Genomic DNA, 24,916 nt, shown 5'->3' with positions numbered 1-24,916 from the left:
AGTACACTAAGTGGGGCAAGGTTGAGTGAAGGGTAAAGATAAGGGTATGAGTAAGGAGTTTAGTTGTAATGGGTAAGGGTAAGATCTAAAGGGAAGTAATTATAGGTACAGCAAAGTCAGTATGAACATGATGAAGCATCAAAGAAACTAAAATTAGCTGCCACATATTGTACCAATAGACAGATAGTTTTCAGAGAGATTTATGCTACTTGTACCTGTATTTCTAGCCCAGCAACAGTTTTAGTTTATACCTACCTCAGGAATAGTTATGGAGTATGTCTGAGCCAAAAACATTGGCGGGTTGTCATTGGCATCGACAACGTTGACAGTGGACTGGGCTCTGGTCTGGAATTATATAGATACACTGCTTATGTACTCATTAAAGTTGGCCACTGAAAATAGAAAGCTGTCGGCATTGACATTCAAATATTTTTTTTTGCATAAAAACTGCTAAGTAAAAAACAGAATCCAATGATCAGAACATACAAGCCAAATATGAGCTCCTTCAGACTGGCAATTTTCATAACTGTCTACTGGGCCAAATTATTACAAGGTCAAATTATGAAATATTGAAAAATGTTGACCATTTGTGTGGACTCAGATATAAACAGATATACAGATATAAACATCAGGTGTTATCATTGGTGGGAACAAACTCAGGGGTAGAAATAACCCATTGTCCGATGTCCAAGTCCAGTATTTTTATCTGTCGGGCAAGCAAATTTGTATATGACGCTGTACTGGTGTCCAGTTGACTTTCTAATGTTAATGATGTTGCTTATCTAAAAAATCAACAACAAAATGGACCGGTATAAGTGGAAATATTATCAGGGCAAGTGATTTTACATGTGCCACTGTACCGGAGTTTACACTAGCTATTTTAACATTATTTCCACCCCTGCTTTGAAACAAGTGAAGCCACAGTTTTATAAGTCCAACGTTTCTCAAGAAATGTTGTTTATTGTACAGAAAAATGCATTTGAGATAATTCATAGGCATGGTTAGAGAGCAAAAGTCAAATAAAGGACAAAACGTTAAGAAAATGCTTCTTGAAAAAGGAGCATATTTACTGACACATGCTTAGAAGTATGTACATATCATTTTTCATTACATATTTATAATGTCAAAGTAATTGATCTAAGGAGTTTCGATTTCCAGTGTTGCCAAAGTTCACAAGTAACAATTTATTATGTCACAAAAAATGGAACATGTCTGCTGATATCAAAACTAAATACATGTGTACTAAATACATGCATACTAAATTTTATTTCATCCTCTTGAATACATTGGTGTGTCATCATAGGGAGATGGACCAGTATTTCTGATGTTTGATGATGGAGGGCTAATGACTTTCAGTCAAGTTACTCAGAAGAACATCAGACTCGTAAGTTATGTCAGACATGCAGCATATATCATAAGTAGAAATAAAAAAACTCCAAAACCTTTAACAAAATTATCAAAACCTCAAAGCATCTCCTAGGACGCCTTGCACATTTCAAGTAAATGTATTATTTATTTTCTGTGCATGTAGTAGAAATAGAGAATATATGAACAAATAACCTATAAAAAATAATAATATCTCTCAGTCTACCGAAATCCTAGCCCAGTATATGTAAAGAATGACCTTTGTACCAAAGGTAGTAGTAAATATCCATAGTCTACTATTTCATTAGGATTCTAATAACTGAAAATGAAACACTTACGATAAGGCCTTCCGCATCAATACAAAAGACAGTGATTCTGAGAACTCTTTGCTGAAAAAGAAACACACTCGTGCACAAAATTAAAATGGCTTTTAAAATGGAAGAACAGTTTATAAAGACCTGTGAAAATTCATGTTGGTGGCAAATAACTGGTAATGTAAACTGGATGCACCTCAATCCCCAGGGCAGTGGATGTTGTTTATTAGTATGTATTTACAATCTTGTGACAAAAATGTAAGAGTGTATTGGCCATATATCTATGGAGGTCAGTCAAATGGTGTTGTGACCACCCAGTGGAAACCGGTACATCAGGGGAACTCGACATGGATTAACATACATTATGAGCATTAACAAGTGAAAATATCATATACACTCGAGATGAAATATGCTATCATAATATCTGCAGGGAAACAACCTATTGTAAACCCTGCCACGTTAAGATGAAAATATTCATGGTTCTAAAATTAATTAAGTTTGGGTCCTTGTCACTTGACTGTAACAGGTTTAGGGTTACCTCAATGCAAATACTATCCAAACAAAATTTAATGGGCCCAACAACCCCTTGGAAAACAAATAATGCATTTCTTTAATCCCTAGCATCTTCACACATACCTCACTTTCATAATTCAGTGGCAGAATGAGAACTACTTCTCCCGTGTCCTCATCCACTTCGAACATGTCAGCCTCGATAGCATAAGTGACATTTCCACCATCAGGATCCACACATTTCAGAGTGTACACAATCGAACCTGAAGTAGATTAGTATATTGGTCAGCTTACATAAACTTAACTGAAGTAGTGTTTGATCTTTACCTGTTTTTCCATTTTTATTATGAGGGTTATAAAGTTGTAGTTACTGCCATGCCCTAGTTTGCATAACTGTAATGCAATGTATGTTCAAGGGGCAAATGTGCACATATGACATATTGTCAGTGTTTTCGCTTAAAATCACAAATATACTCAATTTCAATAAGCTATCTCCTGCAGCAGTTAGGTAGACATAGTTTTCGTAAACCTGTTAAAGACAGTCACATTTTTTTAAATAACCTTTAACAGGGTCAATGGTAACTACTGGCTAAAACTAACACATCCCTGTAAGCATGGTGGGAGCGATGAAACATTGCTTGAAAAACATACGCATGAGTTGAACACTTACCAACAGGTACTGTTTCATCAATTTTAGCTAAATTCATATTTTGTGTGAAATAAGGAGCCCTCTGAGCGTTGACCACCACTGCAAGAAAAGTAATGTACATGAAACTAACCACTATCCTATATTCATGACTTTCTGATGAGTAGATGCATTGTATCCTATATTCATGACATTCTGATGAGTAGATGCATTGTATCCTATATTCATGACATTCTGATGAATAGATGCATTGTATCCTATATTCATGACATTCTGATGAGTAGATGCATTGTATCCTATATTCATGACATTCTGATGAGTAGATGCATTGTATCCTATATTCATGACATTCTGATGAATAGATGCATTGTATCCTATATTCATGACATTCTGATGAGTAGATGCATTGTATCCTATATTCATGACATTCTGATGAGTAGATGCATTGTATCCTATATTCATGACATTCTGATGAGTAGATGCATTGTATCCTATATTCATGACATTCTGATGAGTAGATGCATTGTATCCTATATTCATGACATTCTGATGAGTAGATGCATTGTATCCTATATTCATGACATTCTGATGAGTAGATGCATTGTATCCTATATTCATGACATTCTATATTCATCACATTCCTTGTGTGTTTATTGGCCACTGTAATAACTTATTACTACCAATAAGAAATTCATGCTCTTATTGAATGTGAGGTGTTTAGTTTATTTATGTGGTACATAACTAATATTCTAATGCTTAGTTTTAGACATACACTCACTACAGCGTACAAAGAAGCCACGTGTAAAAATATAAATGATATTACAAAGAATATTTTTCAATATGACTGATCCTTTTTCTGCGCAGTATATGAAAAAACAAACAAACCCAGTATATAAGTAGAGAACAAAACAAAGTGACAAAATGACAAAAACTATTGCTCATAATCCAACTTTAGTGGTCTCATTTGGACTCAGTGAATCTTCAATGTTAATAGCAATGAGGTTAATACATAAACACTTACCAATGGCTACCAACCATAGGCAGCAAATATGTTTCTGAGCACCCATGTTGTGACTCCACATCTGGGAACCAAGCTATGGGACTAGTGTTCTCCTACAAAAGGTATGAAAAAAATACACAAATAATCTAAAGTGAAATAAGAAACATACATACTAATATTACTATATCAATAGTAAACATATTACAACAACATAATATAGTGTCAGATCAAAGGTTTTTACACATCATGTTTTCAGATGTCAGTTTATACAACAAGGCAGGAAGCATTACACAGACATTGTAAATACTTGGATGATGGCTTGTGTTAGTGATGTGTTTTACAATTGTTCATGTTATAATTGAGACAACAATGGATGATCTTAAGCACCTGAAAGCCCATAACACAAAGATATATATACTGCAATATGTAAACCCAAAAATTTAGTCCATTATTTTATGTGTTCTTAATTGTGACAACTATTTGAACATGCTAATCCTGCTTCCATTAAAAAAAGAAATTGTGCGAATGAGTATTTAATATATTTGACCCTGGCATGGGAGTAAATAACAAGATGATCATTTTTCTTTGTTTTCATCAGATAAGAAACAACAATTTATCTAGAAAATCCATGTTAGACATTTTCTCATGGCATCTTATCTCTTGAACAGATGAGGAAATATCAACGATTTTGTAATAATATTGAATTCAAATTTGTTCCTACTTTAGAGCATAATGGAGTCACATAAAATGGCTCAAAACTTTTTTCGAAGTAAGTATTAACATTTACATTAACAAGAATCTTCTCATAATACCCTTAGGCACACTAGGAAGCTATGATAAACATTTTCCCCTGATTGTATGTTTGCTGGTTTATTGGCACCATACTTGTGCATGTGCATTTCACCAAATCTCGGACAGTCCTTGGATGGGTGACCGTGTTTGACAGCTTGACTCCTGAGAGTTTCTAGGACTTCAGTCCTCCCCCACAACAAAGCACTTGTGATACATGCGGTCTCACCTTAGGCAAGTGAGTTTGTTCAAAATTGCCTTTGTTCACCCAGCAGAAAATGGGTACCCGGTTGGATAAAGTCATGTGACTATAACCTTGTTGCGCCTAACAGGCAGCTTGGGTTATCCGGGGTAACAATAAGGGTGTTAGTGCGGTGAGCATGCTTTGTTGCGTGGAGATTAGCGCATTATAAGACTTCTCATTATTATTATTATTAAATTGGCAAATATCTAAGAATTGCATGCTTTCTTCCCACAAACACATGACATGCTATGATATAACCGGAATACCGTTCAATACAACACTAAAGATAAATCTGTCACTCACTTCATAAGAAAAATGTTTGTTTTTCTACAATAAAGCACATGAAGGGCTGTTGTTATTTTTCAATGAAGATATTTTTAACACCTTGCTTTTGTCATCTACAGCCTTGTCATGTCAAGTCTGTTTAATCATCATATCTAATCAAATACAGACAAGTCCAAAACTCATTTTTAGATTATAATCTGACAATAATCACTTAGATTCACTATGAAAACAGGTATGCTAATCAGTTGTACTAAATTGAAATGGACCTGATCGGTATCAAACTGGAATGTGAGTTCAGAACTTTGAGTTAGTTAAAGTTTCGCTGTCAATTGTGAAAACACAAACCTCATTACCTCACATCTACCTTATTACCTCAGATGTGATCAAGTTATCATCCAATGAGTTCTGAAAGGCACATGTTGGCTTGATGGAATTAAAATTATTCAACCTTGTCTCACCAGTACTTAAGATTTGACTAATTATGATGGCTCTATGTTGTCTCGTTATGCCAGTCCTTCCTAGACTCTAGCATTCTTTTTGTACGGTTGACATTGCTACCAACCATGTCAACATAATAGGCATATCATTGTACATCTTGATATTGAAATCAACAATGTTACAACATCAATATATCTTCTGTATTCAGGGCCCCGTTTCACAAAGCTCTCGCAAGCCTAAGATCTCGTAACTTTCCTCGTAGAATTCCTACCTCTTATAGTGTAACATTGACTTACGATAGTCGTAGCGCTATGAGAACTTTGTGAAACGGGGCACAGGTCTTTGCACAACACACAAATATGTGTCCAGTGAGCACAATAGTAGTAAATGGTTGCAGGAAAATATTTACTGCTTCCCTTGGGATGCACAATAACATTCATTGCACCTACAATGTATCAAGAGCAATTATGGGCGACTGACTTTTCAACCATCAACCAAGACACCTGTCCAAATTATCATTGACAGATTCCTGACTCTGATGTCATCAAAATATATCTTGTATAGTACACTACTCCATTTCATTACTATACATGATTCTATGCCTGTATGGCTGACTATATATAGACCTTTAAGATAGATAATTTGGATCCCATGGATCCCCAATTTTGTTTGTCAGTGTAAAACCCTGTGTAGTGATACAAATACATGACTATCAGTATGATATTAATAAATGACTGTCACAGAAACGTTAACATTTCTTATTTCTAAAAAAAAATACCATGGATAAGACTGACAATAAAAATTCAATTTTAAACATTTAAACCATCAGGCTAGTATTTATACATAGTATTACACTGCAGGACCATGAAGATAATATTCAAGTCTGTATATACCACTAAAACATATTTAATCATATTATTAATCTCAATTTACCATGATACTTCTGCATTGACATATTATATTAAAATTCTGAATCAATGACACATCTAAAAATAAGTCACAACAAAATCAAGTGACAATGTAATACAATGTAGTACAGTAACAATGCCTATTACTGTAGACATTATTTAGGCCAATATTTAGGCACTAACTCTTATGAAAGATGGAAATATTTCTAACTATCATATTCATAAGTTGTGTTTCTATGATGCTATATATATGTACATTTTAAGAATGTTTCAATTTTGAAACAACCTTCAACACTTACGCATAAACTGTTTATAAAATGTGATGGACGCTAAAACATGATGCCTGAAGAAAGCCCATTTCATTTCTGTTTATTTCTGGAACTGTCAGAACACTCGAAATAAAGTATATTGGTTTTCAATTCAATCATTACTGTACACCTTTCGGTACATATTCAATGTCGTTGGGCCTAACATCTAACATTATAACGGACATTTTAAACAATCGTACAGTCAATATAGCATTCTTTGAAAAATAAAATTGGTTAAGATTCTGGTAAACGTTCATGTACTCACGGTTCCCACTTGCTTATATCCACACGCCCTGGTAAAATCGCGAAAACCTCTCAGCCTGGTTGTGCAGCATGTATCACTATTGTTGTTGCTATTCATAGTCACAGGTAGGCAAAACCGGTTCTGCCACTCTCTCTGAGCCGGCTGCCAATTTGCATTCGCCGCCAGTTTTACTCTATGAATGGAATAACGGGACTCGTGGAATCTGAAACGGAATATGATTTTACGTAAGATGGCGTAATGAATACATCCACACGTTCCCAAATATCTCACAAATATGTTATTCTTAACTGAATTACATTGAAATTAATGCATTTCAAGATTGTATCCAAATTTGTGCTATTATTGTAGCTTACTGGCTTAATGTTGTTTGTTCAGATATAACACGTTTTGTGATGTAATGTTATATGTGGTGGTGGATATCGGGATGAGGGTGGATATCATTGTGATACTGAGAGGTGATGCTCCTCGCTATTCCGTCGTATTTATATGTGAAGGTTTTACTTACTTACTGTCCTAATTCTGTCTTTAAAACAATTCTAAAATACCTTTAGAATGAACTTCGCCTCAGGCAACATACAAGCCCCTTTTCACCGTTCTCGTGCAACGATGGCGTTAATCAGATGCCTTGTTGGTGCGCCCAGAGACCATATAATAGAGTGCGCCCCAAGCCATAGAGACCACAGTTACATTGTTGTCATGCACTAGTCATAACCAATAAACCGTGGCAAAATAATCCGTTCTGCGTAACTATTATCTTTCTTTCTTTTAAATTCCCCTAGAGTAGTCTAATTTTTTTTTTACCAAGAAAGAGATAATTTCATTATTCGGATTTTTTTCGTGTTTTTTTTATATTGGAAAAATATAAACACGCTTAGTCTCTGAAAATATATGATTGTGATAGAAACAATTAATTTAGAGAAAATAAACAGAAAATGAGCCCAGTGAGATCGGATTCAGAAAAAACTAATGAAAATAAACGTATCTTTGTTAGATATAATTCATGAAAAGACGTTCGTAAAGAAGTGATTTGAAGACAGATGCGAGAGTAAGATTTGCCTATTGAAGATTGAAGACTGCCTATAAAGCCATTTACATTGCACCAAGTGTTAAGCCCTGAACTTCTTGCATCATTCTGTGCCTACTAATTAAGAACTGGCTGGTGAAAGTATTATGTGGGGAAATAATGTGGTTCAGGACTGTGAGACAGATGGTAATAAAGAAACTTCCCCCACTGTCCGTCATTACATTCTAGAAGGCATACTATCAACACATTTAACCTCATTCTTTCAAAGACCTTCAGTCTGAAACGATTAACAAATCATCCCCAGAAAAAATTGAAGAAAAACAAAAGAGATGAATACAAATGCCATTTAGAAAATGGTCAAATGTAACACTTGTGGAAGCCGCGGTGACTGAGTCGGTTAGACGGCTGACTTTGTGTGCTGGCGATTAGGTGCCGCACTCCGAGGGTGTTGGTTCGAATCCCGGATGGGACACTAAAACCCAACAAAAGTACTAGAATCTGCACATTACTGAGTGTAATCCCAAATATAGCATGTGCTACAAAAGAAAGAAGTTGAGGGGTTAATGATATGAATTGCACTTTGGCGTCCACACACGTTGGATATATTCAGAACTGGAGCAATATGATGAATAAGTGTGTTCGCAGTTACAACAATAATATACTCGATATTATTTACATGTACATTAGCTAACACATATGTAACGGAACGAATGGATACTGTTAGGTGTTAGGCTATATATCTATGTTCTGGAAATTTTATATATCTATATTTTGATGTGATTGTATATGTCTTTTCCCATGGTCGTAGATTCCTGTTTTTAGTATGAAGGAATAAAGTCAATACATGCTCGTTGCATGTTTTACGGCAATATATAATCAACCAATATTTTATACATTGACATGTGTCGTATCCTTTTCCACTCCGCAATTTACATTTCCGCACCTGCGAAAATGTTCACAGTGGGAGGAGCCAAGAATTGATTGTCAACATTGTGGCTATTTTTGTACTCACCAAACCGGTCGCTTGTAGACTGGCATGAATGCTTACCTGAAAGTCGGGGTGGCTAAGGGTGTGCAAGGGAGCGGTGGAACCATATCGTAAATACTGTCTATGGATAAAGCTTATTTCGTGAAATAACAACTTACGAGGAAACAGGTAGGAATATATCAAACTTTTGTGGTCATACTGAGATGTGTAACAATGTATGAAAATACTTAAAGATTTGTATCATATTGATTCAAGTATTTCACGTGTGATTATAAATTTTGAGTGGGGCCTCCTGTTTTACACATTGATACGTTATTAATAATTTATAAAATGTTGATAATAGTTATAAACAAATATATATGGTAATCCTACCCAGCCCATAGTAAAGTGATTATCGTCTGCTTGTCAGTGCTTGATTGCTGAAAATAGGAAGATTGGTTGTCTGTTCAGTTTCATTTACTGGATCTAGTCTCTTGTTGACAAAAATAGTGAAAATCGTCACATTCGGTTAACTTATGACAGCTCATTTTCTCTTTTTATGTTGCAATAAATGGTAATTTAAGAAATATGTAAGTAATAATTGTTATCATATTTGCTGAGGAATGATACAAGTACCCAACAGATCATGATATATTGTATGCTCTCTGACAAATTCTTATTTGCATTATTCTTTGCATAAATATGTGTTTGACAATAATAGTTAAGTTTGACAAAGATATGAATGTTCAATTAGAAATGATGATGTCAGTGTGTTGAAACTCTGTAAACAGAAAACAGTAGGTATGTACATGGTGCATGCATACTGTACAAGGGTCAGGGAGCTTACATGTTCAAACAGTCATTACAGAATAAGTACAATCATAATGAAAAAAATACAGTGAATATTATGATCTTTTTACACAAACACCTAATTGGAAAAAAAGCATGGTGTTTTAAAATGTCACTCATTAGCCCGCTATTGTGACAGGTTGGGGTTTGTCAAGTTAAATTTGTGATACCATGTTATACCTAAACTATTGTTCACACCCAAAGTTAATGCTTATTGATTAGTAAACAAATTTTCATCCTATTGACAAAATATATTAAAATGCATAGATATGATTATCTTCAGTTGTATTTGAACAACTCTGCTATATTATGTTTTTCCTACCTCGTTCCAGACTGAAATTATTGGCCCACAACACGATGGGGTCAGCTATGCTGCTGTTGTCAGCAACACTTGCAGGTAAGGGAATGGAATGCTTTTCCTTATCTATGCTTTAGTATTTGTGATGATTGGATTAGATAATGTGTCAATGATTTCAGCAATGATAATGTTGTGTTACTGGTAGGGGTGTCACGATACACCAATCTCACGATACGATACGTATCACGATTTTAAGGTCACAATACGATACGTATCGCGATACATAATTTTCGCGCCTTTTCATAGCATTACCTTACCGGCAACGTACGCGCTCGCTGATTGGTCCATCAAAATAGTCTAGCCAATCACAAAAGCTGTTAGTTTCAAACCTATTTTTTAAGTAAAGCTAGCTACATCTATTTATCAGAGCGATCTCGTATAATTTTACTATCAAGACTTTGAAAGAGATGGATATAGCATAAAAATTTGAATCGATAAAGTTTTAAAATAGGAATCGATACACGCAAGCATGTATCGCGTATCGTATCGTCAGTAAAAATGTATCGATGCATCGCGACACCCCTAGTTACTGGTGACTTAATCTGCCTAAATATATCCTGGTGATAGGAATACATTACCTCATTAACTCACTGTTTTTTTTATTCTTTTGTTTTTAGGCTTGATTGCCTCAAGTTATCAACAAGGTAAGTGTTACTGAGAAAGTGTAATCACAAATATGACATGTTACAAGGTAAGTGTTACTGAGAAAGTGTAATCACAAATATGACATGTTACAAGGTAAGTGTTACTGAGAAAGTGTAATCACAAATATGACATGTTACAAGGTAAGTGTTACTGAGAAAGTGTAATCACAAATATGACATGTTACAAGGTAAGTGTTACTGAGAAAGTGTAATCACAAATATGACATGTTACAAGGTAAGTGTTATCAACATGATCACAAACCAGTCATCCCACATTGTTTATCAAACACACTTCAAGACAGACAAGCGGGGATGTTTGGATGGATTGTAAAAATTGGGATATTTTTTTTTATTTGGGATTTAAAAAAAAATACCTTCTTTAATTCTGTGATGTGTTATTGCTTTCAACGCAATAATGCAGGTCACTCAGCAGTGACATGATTAAAGCCTCATCCACATTCACAGCTCGCACGTAACAGCTGTCAATAACATCATGATGATTTGCTCACACCATCAGCTGACAGTATCAGCATGAATTGGGACATATTATTGTCAACTTGGGAATTTGAACCGGAGTTTGCTGTAGACTTGTGGCCTGAAAATCAGCCTCTGAGATCTAAATAAATTTGTACACTACAGGTGATTTTCCTTTCAAAAGGATTCTGCTCTCACTTAGCCCTTGACTAGGGCTGCAACGATTCACCCAGACGTCGATTCAATTCGATTTTCGATATTAAACCCTTGATTCAATCATTTCAGATTCGATTTGATTCTTCGTACAAGTGAAAACATCAGATTTCATTTAACTCTCAGAGTCAGCTTTTTTAATCCATTGTCAACTTGGCGATGTCTACTAAAGTACTGTCGGAAATAGAAAAAAACTGTTTTTAGGCTGTTACTCTGTATCCCTAAAATTTACACAACTGCAAATAGCATATGTCGAAATAAGCCACTTTGGCCTAACTTGGCATTCAGTGGGATGCGTAATAGGATATCCGGAAAAGCATGTTTACTCGTAAAATCGGGCAAAACTTAGAAAAAATACAAATAGTTGCTGAAAACAATAGATCAGACTATAGATGGCAATTAGGTCGCTCAGCCAGGTATGATGACGGACCGTCGACTCACCTAGCATGAAATGCATGCGCTGCCTTACAGGCACAAGGGGTCATATCAAAGATATTTTGTGCTTTTTCATGTGTGCTGACTATGTCTCATCTATTGATTAACATCTTACGTGTCTTTCTTTCATAAAGTTTATGTTGAGATATGTAAAAGAGTATGATACCTGATAACCATAGAAACGCATCGTATTACATGTCTCAAACTATATAGGTGGCATGACCACCCAATCGCGAAGATCGACAGGACTGGATATTATTTGTAAATTGTTATGACATGCCGTGTACTTCCCCAGTATAATTGCCCTAAAGGATTATCTTATCTTAGCTGATATCTCTACCCCCCAGCCCGACCCCAACAATCGTCTCCGATACCCGTCCAGGTTTTGCTTTTGAGACGAACCCTTCTCTCTGTTTCTTTTTATAGTGATAGTGAGGCTCCATGATAGCTACATCCTTAATAGTTTCAGCATGAAAGTCATTATTTTTTATGCCAGCTATCGTTTATAATGAAGCTACGTCTAATTTCAAAATGGGCATTTAAAAAGTGTCCTTTGTAATACAATATCATCGCACACTAATTGGCATAAAGCCATGGTCTGTTCCAAATAAATCGTTTTGGACTTAGAAAAAAACCGCATTGCTCATTTCTGCACTAATCTCTCCCCAGTAAAGCCCTTTTTCTACGTTTCGTATGTCCCCACCACTGAGACTGTAGTTAGGCCGAACTTAGTTTAACATATATTTCACACTTGCACATATCAACTACATAAATTGTAGAGATAAATGAGAAAATACAGTTTTTTTCTATTTCCGACAGTACTTTAACAACAATTCTCATTGGATAATTAGTTCGGCATCAGCTATCACGTTTCGCCTTATTTCAGTGCTCGAAACTGCTTGAATTGCTCCAAATTACGTTCTCACTGAGTGGAAATAATTTAAATAGGCATTCAAATAAATAGTGACAATGGTTATCGAAAATCGAAACTAAGGTGTCAGATTCGATTTTCGATGAATCAAACAGAATCGTTACAGCCCTACCCTTGACTACAGGCAACTATATAAAAATCATAAGGCATATGTGGCAGGACAGTTATTTTTCCCATAGACGCCAAGAATTCATAACTTGATCCTTGTAGTGTGAGGTTTAACACACAAGATAAGAAATTCTGTGCGAATTATGTTATTGATCATAGAAACAAAATGGTGAAACTTCTTCCAAAACAAAGCTAAAGTTATAAAAATGAGATGGAGATGATATACATGTAATAATAATTAAGTATGGACAGTGATAGGCCTTAAGGTATTCTTGACGGACTAAAAACTAATTGTTTACCTGGGCTTTCACCCTGTAGACATTAGGGGGCGGTGGGGTAGCCCAATGGTTAAAGAGTTTGCTTGTGTGTGCATGTATATGTTTGCATGCACATGTGTGTGTGTGTGTGCGTGTGTGCGTGTGTGCGTGCAATGTGACATGATGGAGGCATACCTCACTCCTTTAATATCAGTTTTAAAAAGCTCCAAGAAAGGTTTTTCTAAGCTAGATAGGTCTATGCAATTTAGAAGTTTCCATGCCACCCTTGGCATAAAAAAACTTCAAAATAGAGCGACTTGCCCTGCACGGAATCTTAACCTAAACAATGTAATACAATAACAACACTGACACAGAAGGAAAAATCTTAATGAAATTTACAAGCTTTATAATATTTACTTGTATTTACATATAGATCACTGATCTGATCTTAGCAATGGTGGACAAGTCCATTTATTGAACAAGGGAGTTTGGCTAATCTTTGATGGTCTCACAAACACATATGTACTACCTCAAAAGCAGCATGGTCCACTGAATGATATTGTGGGCTTGCAAGCACTTGTTTGGATCTGCAGAATGATGTCATGATGGAACAATATTTTACTTGAAACTATGCCTCAATCTTCATCTTTCGTTATTATTTACAGACTCACTTTTTTTGTTCCAGTCAACTCTGCTCCCTATTTCGTTACGAACGAAAATGGTCAAAACGTAGATGGTAACCTTCTTGATCGGCTCACCAAGCAAGGTATCTTGGAAAACACAGCAATAGGTAAGCTATCTGGATATCTGTTGACATGTTCATGATGATATTTTGTTTGTAAGTGTAATGACTGAGAGTCTTTCTCTCTGAGAGGAAAAGAATGTCACATCTTTACATCATACATCGATACAACTGATGTCTACAAAGGTGACGTGAAATGGTTTTAATATTTATAGTGGCATAGTTACATAGTACCCTAAAGCATGGTTTGCTAAATACTAATTTTTAGGTATTGTTGATTGTATTTTAATTTTGAAGTTATGAATTGAATTGAAACAGTTCGTATTGTGCTTTAGTATAAAATGTACTTTTCATTCAGCAAACTTCAGTGCAGTATTTTTGTAGTGGTTCAGAAATGAACACAGAATAATAATGTTGATTTCTACTTGTCGATTGGGAATATTTCTTATATTACATGATTATTAGCATATGATATTTGCTTTAGTCAGACATGCTGGTTAATAAATTGACAAGTCTACCAAAGTCCAAGGCATGACTCCATGACAGGAATGTCATGATAATATGATGATTTATGCTGTTTCAAGGTAATTCTCTGACTTAAACCATGTTATGGTTGATATATATACACATAGACAATAGTATTGCAACTCAAATTAAAAACACCAAATTCAAAGCCTAATGCAGTCAATAAGGATAGTAGTAGTGAGGTTAGGGAGTCTAAGGTTTGGGTAAGTTCTCTTGTTGTGTTTAATGTTAACATATTAATACTGTGAAAAATAGGGTGTGTTGCAATACTTTTTTCCATGTATATGGAATTTCATTAAAATTTTTCATTTTTATTTCTTTAAAATGAAAATTCAGAAAAGCCTTGTTCAAATCTGAAAACAGTAGTACGATGACATCATCATAGTTGTATTCAGTGCAGGATGTTTGAAGATTGTTTTTTGTCTCCCATGACTTGATGCCCATGAGTTATTGCAGAGAGCACTGCAACCTTTCACTCACACACTTGGTAAGATCATAGGAGGTTTAATACAAGGTAAGGGTTACATGAGTGCTCTATTGTACAGCACTCATTTAGATTCAGTGAAGTATTCATCAGGGACATTTTGGTTAAACATGAACACCCAAGTGTTATAGTAGTTTTGTTCAACTTTACATTTTGTTACAGGCACTAGTGTGGGGACGCTGTCATGCAAAGATGATGATGGGGACCCAATTGTGGGCTATGGGGTACAGAGTCAGACACTGGAGGTGAATGAGGCAACAGGCGAGGTCACCGTTAACCGGCTCTTGGACAGAGAGGTAGGACCTATTTACTAATTTATTGGCATTATGACGTATTTATTGTGACACTCTGGAGTTGCTGATGGTGTACTGCCTCTGACAGTATTTCAGTTGTGAATGGAGGAAACACAGTGTGATTCAGGGTATGGCAGTCGTTACCATGACAAACCAGCGGCAAAATCTGGGATGTGCTTCTGGTAAGGTCAAGGGACACAACTCTGCACAGGTTGTTGTAGATCTTGACCAAATGGTTGACATGCTCCTGAATGACTCTTGGAAGTGTTTGAGCCAGGATAGATTATATAATAGTCGCAGCATGAAAATATCTGAACTTAAATTTCACTGTCACACTTCACAGAAATTTCTTTTCTGAATTTCATGAGTGTATTATGTACCAATATTATTGTTTCATTTATAGATAGAGATTGTCTGAATGTAAAATATTCTTGTATCTTTATAAATGCGAAGTAGAAGAATGTTCCATGGCTCCGTTGTGGTATTGTTCTTAAAGTAGTCATTCATCAAGTATGCCAAGCAGTGTCAATCTCTTGTTTGAGAACAGATTCATATTAAAAAATATTATGTTTGACTTTCAGAACTATTTGAAAGAATTTGAGAACAATCCAACTGGAGAGAATGCTCGACTGCTCAAACCAGTGTTTAGTTGCTGGGATGGGAGGGGCCTAACAGTGAGTTAAACCATCTGTCAGAATACTGGAATTTTTGTATGTAGTTTGTTTGACGTGTGTTTTACACTTGTAATGTGATCCCAAACTAACAGTCTATTTTGAACCTACCGCTCATGCTTTTTCAGGACGCACAGTGAATGATAACTTTTGTGTGTCTGTGGAAACTGTGTCAATTTCTTGTTGCATTTTGGTCATTCCATTTTGGTAGTCTTTGCACCATGAATGTTTTGGGATACAGGGCCTGCTATGCTTTGACATATGGGCTTTTCCTAGTGCTATGGTCCTAATATGAAATGTGGGGTTGGTTTTTGATCCCTTTTAACATATATGAAATGTCTCTCCCATATTTGCAGGCAACAGTAGAGATTGACATCACATTGACTGATGTGAATGATAAAGCCCCTGAGTTTCTCAATGGCCCCTACAGCATGAAGGTGAACGAGGTAAGTATCACAACCTTACAGATTATCATTCGAGGAAATATTGAATCATAAGGTCTTCCATGTAAAATAGTTTACCATGTAGATTGAACAACTGCAATCATTGGTTAAGTTATCATATTTGTAGTTAGAGGGTATGACCATTTTAGAAAATAAAATCCCTAACTAGAAACAAATATAAAAACAAATAAAAATGTGTGGTAATTCTTAGTTGTATGTCATGTATGTATGTTTGGTAGCTCCTTCATAACAGATTCATTGACTTTGGTCTCCAGAATGTTGCTACTGGAACGCCATATTCACCGGGATATCGATACGGGATGAAGATGCTGCAGATAATGCCCGAGTGACCGTCGCCTGTTCCTCAAGTGATGCTGAGGTTAGTCACTTGTGATGAGGGGAATAATAAGTGGGGCAGTCATTGGTTGGGGAAGGTAGTGGAGCAGACTGGAAGAGGGGAGGGAATGATGTGTGGGGCAGTCATTGGTTGGGGAACTAGTGGAGCAGACTGGAAGAGGGGAGGGAATAATGTGTGGGGCAGTCATTGGTTGGGGAGCTAGTGGAGTAGACTGGAAGAGGGGAGGGAATAATGTGTGGGGCAGTCATTGGTTGGGGAGGTAGTGGAGCAGACTGGAAGAGGGAGGGAATAATGTGTGGGGCAGTCATTGGTTGGGGAGGTAGTGGAGCAGACTGGAAGAGGGAGGGAATAATGTGTGGGGCAGTCATTGGGGGGAGGTAGTGGAGCAGACTGGAAGAGGGGAGGGAATAATGTGGGGGCAGTCATTGGTTGGGGAGGTAGTGGAGCAGACTGGAAGAGGGAGGGAATAATGTGTGGGGCAGTCATTGGTTGGGGAGGTAGTGGAGCAGACTGGAAGAGAGGAGGTAATAATGTGTGGGGGCAGTCATTGGTTGGGGAGCTAGTGGAGCAGACTGGAAGAGGGGAGGTAATAATGGCTGTCATTGGTTGGGGAAGGTAGTGGAGCAGACTGGAAGAGGAGAGGGAATAATGTGTGGGGCAGTCATTGGTTGGGGAGTGGAGCAGACTGGAAGAGGAGGGGGCAGTCATGGTTGTGGGGCAGTCAGCAGACTGGAAGAGGAGGGCATAATGTGGGGCAGTCATTGGTGGGGAGGCAGGAGCAGACTGGAAGAGGGAGGGAATGATGTGGGGCAGTCATTGGTGGGGAGGTAGTGGAGCAGACTGGAAGAGGGGAGGTTATAGTGTGGACTGTCATTGGTTGGGGAGGTAGTGGATAGACTGTGAGGAGAGGAACAATGGCTGTGGGACTGTCATTGGTTGGGGAGGTAGGGAGGACTAAGAGTGGAGCAGACTGGAAGAGGGAGGAGGGGAATAATGTGTGGGGCAGTCATTGGTGGGGGAGGTAGTGGAGCAGACTGGAAGAGGGAGGTAATAATGTGTGGGGCAGTCATTGGTTGGGGAGGTAGTGGAGCAGACTGGAAGAGGGAGGGAATAATGTGTGGGGCAGTCATTGGTTGGGGGAGGTAGTGGAGCAGACTGGAAGAGGGGAGGTAATAATGTGTGGGGCAGTCATTGGTTGGGGAGGTAGTGGAGCAGACTGGAAGAGGGAGGTAATAATGTGTGGGGCAGTCATTGGTTGGGGGAGGTAGTGGAGCAGACTGGAAGAGGGGGAGGCAATAATGTGTGGGGCAGTCATTGGTTGGGGAGGTAGTGGAGCAGACTGGAAGAGGGAGGAATAATGTGTGGGCAGTCATTGGTTGGGGGAGGTAGTGGAGCAGACTGGAAGAGGGAGGTAATAATGTGGAGGCTGTCATTGGTTGGGGAGGTAGTGGAGCAGACTGGAAGAGGGGAGGGAATAATGTGGGGCAGTCATTGGTTGGGGGAGGTAGTGGAGCAGACTGGAAGAGGGGAGGTAATAATGTGTGGGGCAGTCATTGGTTGGGGAGGTAGTGGAGCAGACTGGAAGAGGGGAGGTAATAATGTGTGGGGCAGTCATTGGTTGGGGAGGTAGTGGAGCAGACTGGAAGAGGGGAGGTAATAATGTGTGGGGCAGTCATTGGTTGGGGAGGTAGTGGAGCAGACTGGAAGAGGGGAGGTAATAATGTGTGGGGCAGTCATTGGTTGGGGAGGTAGTGGAGCAGACTGGAAGAGGGGAGGAATAATGTGTGGGGGCAGTCATTGGTTGGGGAGGTAGTGGAGCAGACTGGAAGAGGGAGGTAATAATGTGTGGGACTGTCATTGGTTGGGGAGGTAGTGGAGCAGACTGGAAGAGGAGAGGAGAATAATGTGTGGGGCTGTCATTGGTTGGGGAGGTAGTGGAGCAGACTGGAAGAAGGGAGGGAATAATGTGTGGGGCTGTCATTGGTTGGGGAGGTAGTGGAGCAGACTGGAAGAGGGGGGCAGGGGGCAGTCATTGGTTGGGGGAGGTAGTGGAGCAGACTGGAAGAGGGAGGTAATAATGTGTGGGGCTGTCATTGGGAGGTAGTGGAGCAGACTGGAAGAGGGAGGAATAATGTGTGGGGCTGTCAGGGGGAGGTGGTGGAGCAGACTGGAAGAGGGGAGGTAATAATGTGTGGGGCAGTCATTGGTTGGGGAGGTAGTGGAGCAGACTGGAAGAGGGGAGGTAATAATGTGTGGGCAGTCATTGGTTGGGGAGGTAGTGGAGCAGACTGGAAGAGGGGAGGTAATAATGTGGGCAGTCATTGGTTGGGGGAGGTAGTGGAGCAGACTGGAAGAAGAATTGAGTGGTAATAATGTGTGGGGCTGTCATTGGTTGGGGAAGGTAGTGGAGCAGACTGGAAGAGGAGAGGGAATAATGTGTGGGGCAGTCATTGGTTGGGGGAGGTAGTGGAGCAGACTGGAAGAGGGAGGTAATAATGTGTGGGGCAGTCATTGGTTGGGGAGGTAGTGGAGCAGACTGGAAGAGGGGAGGTAATAATGTGTGGGGCAGTCATTGGTTGGGGAGGTAGTGGAGCAGACTGGAAGAGGGGAGGGAATAATGTGTGGGGCTGTCATTGGTTGGGGAGGTAGTGGAGCAGACTGGAAGAGGGGAGGGAATGATGTGTGGGGCTGTCATTGGTTGGGGGAGGTAGTGGAGCAGACTGGAAGAAGGGAGGAATAATGTGTGGGGCAGTCATTGGTTGGGGAGGTAGTGGAGCAGACTGGAAGAAGGGAGGGAATAATGTGTGGGACTGTCATTGGTTGGGGAAGGTAGTGGAGCAGACTGGAAGAAGGGAGGGAATAATGTGTGGGGCTGTCATTGGTTGGGGAGGTAGTGGAGCAGACTGGAAGAGGGGAGGGAATAATGTGTGGGGCTGTCATTGGTTGGGGGAGGTAGTGGAGCAGACTGGAAGAGGGGAGGGAATAATGTGTGGGGCAGTCATTGGTTGGGGGAGGTAGTGGAGCAGACTGGAAGAGGGAGGGAATAATGTGTGGGGCAGTCATTGGTTGGGGAGGTAGTGGAGCAGACTGGAAGAGGGGAGGGAATAATGTGTGGGGCTGTCATTGGTTGGGGAGGTAGTGGAGCAGACTGGAAGAGGGGAGGGAATAATGTGTGGGGCAGTCATTGGTTGGGGAGGTAGTGGAGCAGACTGGAAGAGGGGAGGGAATAATGTGTGGGGGCAGTCATTGGTTGGGGAGGTAGTGGAGCAGACTGGAAGAGGGGAGGGAATAATGTGTGGGCAGCCAGTCATTGGTGGGGAGGTAGTGGAGCAGACTGGAAGAGGGGAGGGAATAATGTGTGGGCAGTCATTGGTTGGGGAACTAGTGGAGCAGACTGGAAGAGGGAGGTAATAATGTGGGGGCAGTCATTGGTTGGGGAGCTAGTGGAGCAGACTGGAAGAGGAGGAGGTAATAATGTGTGGGGCTGTCATTAGGTAGTGGAGCAGACTGGAAGAGGGGAGGGAATAATGTGTGGGGCTGTCATTGGTTGGGGAGGTAGTGGAGCAGACTGGAAGAGGGGAGGGAATAATGTGTGGGGCTGTCATTGGTTGGGGGAGGTAGTGGAGCAGACTGGAAGAGGGAAGGGAATAATGTGTGGGGCTGTCATTGGTTGGGGGAGGTAGTGGAGCAGACTGGAAGAGGGAAGGGAATAATGTGTGGGGCAGTCATTGGTTGGGGGAGGTAGTGGAGCAGACTGGAAGAGGGGTGGGAACAATGTGTGGGGCAGTCTTGTGGTTGGTGGGCATTTCTTAGACAAAGGCTTATGGGTTGACATCCCTGACATCAATCAATCTGTACCCTGCTGGAAGGTCAAGATCTAATTGTAAGAAGAGTTAATTAATGAGTTCTCACCAATGTTCTGTATATGTATATGATATACTGGTAGGTTGTGTAAATTGTGTGATATGTTATGTGATCATGGTTAAAAATATTTTTCCAGTCGCAGGCAACGTGTGAAATATTTACTGTGGAAACGGCCTTGACTGGGCCAGGGACATACAGTTCGTCCATAGTTCTACAAAGACAACTTGACTTTGAATCTCGAAGAAGTTACACCATGACTCTGAAGGCAGTGGTAAGCATGATGTGTGGAATCTGTTGTTGCATACCGTGAACGGGTTTATACACCCTAATTGTTCGAATGTTAAGTTCACTTATGTTGATTTGGTTACAAGTAGTCACATGATTTATAAACACACATGCACGACAGACACAGACACACTGACACACACACATGCACACTTATGCACACTCGCACACACACACACACAATTCTGCTTAATTTTTACACTATTAGCTGTGAGGAATTGTGATTTTTGGCAGTCATTGTGAGTAAGTGAGTGAGTGAGTTAAAATTTATAGTCACATCGGCAATATTTCAGCCATATCGTGACTAAAACAGTTAATATGTAAACAATAGATAATATAAGTCTCTCGACAAAGGAGATTAAAACAACTAGAATATCACAATTTCAGGTATTAAAACTAGCATTTAACTTGAAAAATATGGGCTATAGATCTCCAACAACTGATGGTAGATCACCATACCAGGGACCATGGGGACTTACAGTACTTTTGCTACCTGTAAGGACCCAATCTGGATTTACACAATCCCTTCAGCTGCTGGCGATTGTAGGAAAATTTAGCTATGATTTGAAATCACAAAGATACTACATTAATAAAAAAACTGGTAAATTTGTCAGTGATTGGGAGATGACGTACTCCTGTTGTGCTATACTACTATATTACTATAAGTACCTTTCTGCTTCCAGGATTTAGGAACGCCTGCTTTGACCACCTCTGTCAATGTGCTGATCAACGTGATAGATGCCCAGGACACTCTACCTGAGTTTGTCAATGTTCCTCTCACGATCTATGTCAGAGAAAATGTTCCGCTGGTGAGTTGATATATATACTAAGTGTAAATGTGTGATCTTCATTGAATATATGTTCACTGTCATACAGGCCAGTAGGATAGCCTAGCAGATAAAGGGTTTCTCACCACCCTGAAGACTTGGGTTTGATTCCCTATATGGTAACAATATGTGAAGCTCATTTCTGGTCTTTCAGAAGTGATACTAGAAATATTGTTAAACCTCAGTTAATCAGTGAATCACTCTCACATGCAATATCATACTAAATTTTATCCTAGTTATGCCAAAAGAAAACTATTTAGAACATTTCAGGCCTTATGTGGCTGGTGGTGTGGTCATGTGGTTGAAGTGTTTCCTTGTCACAGTGAAAATATTGGTTTGATTCCGAATATTGATAAGGTGTGAGAAGCCATCTTGGTGTCCCTGCCAGTCAACTGGCACACTCACTGGCACACCCACTGGCACACCCACTGATACATCCACTGATACACCCACTATCCGATCCACTATCACATCCACTGGCACACCCACAATCAGATCCACTGATACACCCATTGATACACCCAGTGATACACCTACCATAAGATCCTTTGGAACACCCACTATCAGATCCACTGATAACCCACCATCAGATCCTTTGATATACCCACCATAATATCCTTTGGAACACCCACTGACACACCCACTATCAGATCCACTGATGCACCCACTGATACACTCACTGATCAATACACCCACTATCAGATCCACTGATACACCCACTGACACACCCACTGTTAGATCCACAGACACACTCACTGACACACCCACTATCAGAGCCACTGATACACCCACTGATACATCCACTATCAGATCCACTGTCACACCCACTATCAGATCCTTTGGCACACCAACTGATACACTCACTGATCAATTCACCCACTATAAGATCCACTGATACACCCACTGACACACCCACTATTAGATCCACAGATATACCCACTGATACACCCACTATGAGATCCACTGATACACCCACTATCAGATCCACTGGCACATCAACTGATACACCCACTATCAGATCCACTGATACACCCACTGATACACCCACTATTATATCCATTGATACACCCACTGATACACCCACTATGAGATCCACTGATACACCCACTGATACATCCACTATCAGATCCACTGTCACACCCACTATCAGATCCTTTGGAACACCCACTGATACACTCACTAATCAATACACCCACTATAAGATCCACTGATACACCCACTGACACACCCACTATTAGATCCACAGTCACACTCACTGATACACCCACTATCAGAGCCGCTGATACACCCACTGATACATCCACTATCAGATCCACTGTCACACCCACTATCAGATCCTTTGGAACACCCACTGATACACTCACTGATCAATTCACCCTCTATAAGATCCACTGATACACCCACTGACACACCTACTATTAGATCCACAGATATACCCACTGATACACCCACTATGAGATCCACTGATACATCCACTATCAGATCCACTGGCACATCCACTGATACACCCACTATCAGATCCACTGATACACCCACTGGCACACCCACTATTAGATCCACAGACACACCCACTGATACACCCACTATCAGATCCACTGATACACCCACTGATACACCCACTATTAGATCCACTGATACACCCACTGATACAACCACTGATACACCCACTATAAGATCCACTGATACACCCACTGACACACCCACTATTAGATCCACTGATACACCCACTGACACACCCACTATTAGATCCACAGACACACTCACTGACACACCCACTATCAGAGCCACTGATACACCCACTGATACATCCACTATCAGATCCACTGTCACACCCACTATCAGATCCACTATCAGATCCTTTGGAACACCCACTGATACACTCACTGATCAATTCACCCACTATAAGATCCACTGATACACCCACTGACACACCCACTATTAGATCCACAGATATACCCACTGATACACCCACTATGAGATCCACTGATACACCCACTATCAGATCCACTGGCACATCCACTGATACACCCACTATCAGATCCACTGATACACCCACTGATACACCCACTATTATATCCATTGATACACCCACTGATACAACCACTGATACACCCACTATAAAATCCACTGATACACCCACTGATACACCCACTATCAGATCCACTGATACACCCACTGACACACCCACTATTAGATCCACTGATACACCCACTGACACACCCACTATTAGATCCAAAGACACACCCACTTATACACCCAGTATCAGATCCACTGGCACACCCACTCATGCACCCACTGATACACCCACTATAAGATCCACTGATACACCCACTATGAGATCCACTGATACACCCACTGATACACCCACCGATACACCCACTGATACAACCACTGATACACCCACTATTAGATCCACAGACACACCCACTTACACACCCACTATTAGATCCACTGGCACACCCATTCATGCACCCACTGATACACCCTCTATAAGATCCACTGATACACTCACTGATACACCCACTAATACACCCACTATAAGATCCATTGATACACCCACTGACGCACCCACTATCAGATTCACTGATACACACCACTATCAGATCCACTGATACACCCACTATTAGATCCACAGACACACCCACTGATACACCCACTATCAGATCCACTGGCACACCCACTCATGCACCCACTGATACACCCACTATCAGATCCACTGATACACCCACTGATGCACCAACTATCAGATTCACTGATACAGCCACTATCAGATCCACTGATACACCCACTATCAGATCCACTGATACACCCACTGTCAGAGCCACTGATACACCCACTATCAGATCCAGTGATACACCCACTATCAGACCCACTGATACACCCACTATCAGATTCACTGACACACCCACTATCAGATCCACTGATACACCCACTGATACATCCACTATCAGATCCACTGGCACACCCACTATCAGATCCTTTGGAACACCCACTGATACACTCACTGATCAATTCACCCACTATAAAATCCACTAATACACCCACTGACACACCCACTATTAGATCCACAGATATACCCACTGATACACCCA

The 24,916-nt window shown here is 39.9% G+C and overlaps 3 protein-coding genes and 1 pseudogene across 3 annotated transcripts in view; 2 read left to right on the top strand and 2 right to left on the bottom strand.

The window, feature by feature from the left end:
- The window catches only part of LOC124259642, a 39,406-nt pseudogene extending 32,229 nt beyond the window's left edge, over positions 1-7,177 (bottom strand).
- A 1,938-nt stretch (positions 7,178-9,115) lies between these two features.
- LOC124259636 (cadherin-related family member 1-like) lies at positions 9,116-20,975 on the top strand. Its single transcript, XM_046693808.1, has 9 exons — positions 9,116-9,252; positions 10,245-10,309; positions 10,888-10,914; positions 14,018-14,122; positions 15,246-15,379; positions 15,958-16,050; positions 16,404-16,493; positions 16,766-16,869; positions 20,849-20,975. Exons 2-8 carry the CDS (start codon positions 10,270-10,272, stop codon positions 16,838-16,840), a joined length of 564 nt encoding a protein of 187 aa, XP_046549764.1. The 5' UTR covers positions 9,116-9,252; positions 10,245-10,269; the 3' UTR covers positions 16,841-16,869; positions 20,849-20,975.
- Positions 17,047-17,610, bottom strand: LOC124259641 (extensin-like). The gene has a single exon (XM_046693813.1). The coding sequence runs from the start codon at positions 17,608-17,610 to the stop codon at positions 17,047-17,049; it is 564 nt and encodes a 187-aa protein (XP_046549769.1).
- Positions 20,858-24,916, top strand: part of LOC124259634 (cadherin-23-like) — a 34,410-nt gene continuing 30,351 nt past the window's right edge. Inside the window, exons 1-2 of the mRNA XM_046693805.1 lie at positions 20,858-20,983; positions 21,681-21,806. Coding sequence (XP_046549761.1) covers positions 20,966-20,983; positions 21,681-21,806 — 144 coding nt within the window. The 5' untranslated portion in view covers positions 20,858-20,965. The remainder of the gene's footprint in view (positions 20,984-21,680; positions 21,807-24,916) is intronic.

The sequence above is a fragment of the Haliotis rubra genome, unplaced genomic scaffold (assembly GCF_003918875.1).
Source record: "Haliotis rubra isolate DU_JTF1 unplaced genomic scaffold, ASM391887v1 Scf730, whole genome shotgun sequence".
NCBI classification, from domain to species: domain Eukaryota; kingdom Metazoa; phylum Mollusca; class Gastropoda; order Lepetellida; family Haliotidae; genus Haliotis; species Haliotis rubra.
Note: the sequence above shows the minus strand (reverse complement) of the source record. Positions and strands in the feature narration are given on the sequence as shown.

What these genes read in the sequence shown, in the direction of transcription:
- LOC124259636 (XM_046693808.1), top strand. Translation starts at nt 10,270, where the DNA reads ATGGGGTCAGCTATGCTGCTGTTGTCAGCAACACTTGCAG. An exon ending in CTTGGAAAACACAGCAATAG is followed by an intron (nt 14,123 to 15,245) that starts GTAAGCTATCTG and finishes ATTTTGTTACAG; the next exon opens with GCACTAGTGTGGGGACGCTG. An exon ending in GGGATGGGAGGGGCCTAACA is followed by an intron (nt 16,051 to 16,403) that starts GTGAGTTAAACC and finishes CCATATTTGCAG; the next exon opens with GCAACAGTAGAGATTGACAT.
- LOC124259641 (XM_046693813.1), bottom strand. Translation starts at nt 17,610, where the DNA reads ATGACTGCCCCACATTATGCCCTCCTCTTCCAGTCTGCTGACTGCCCC.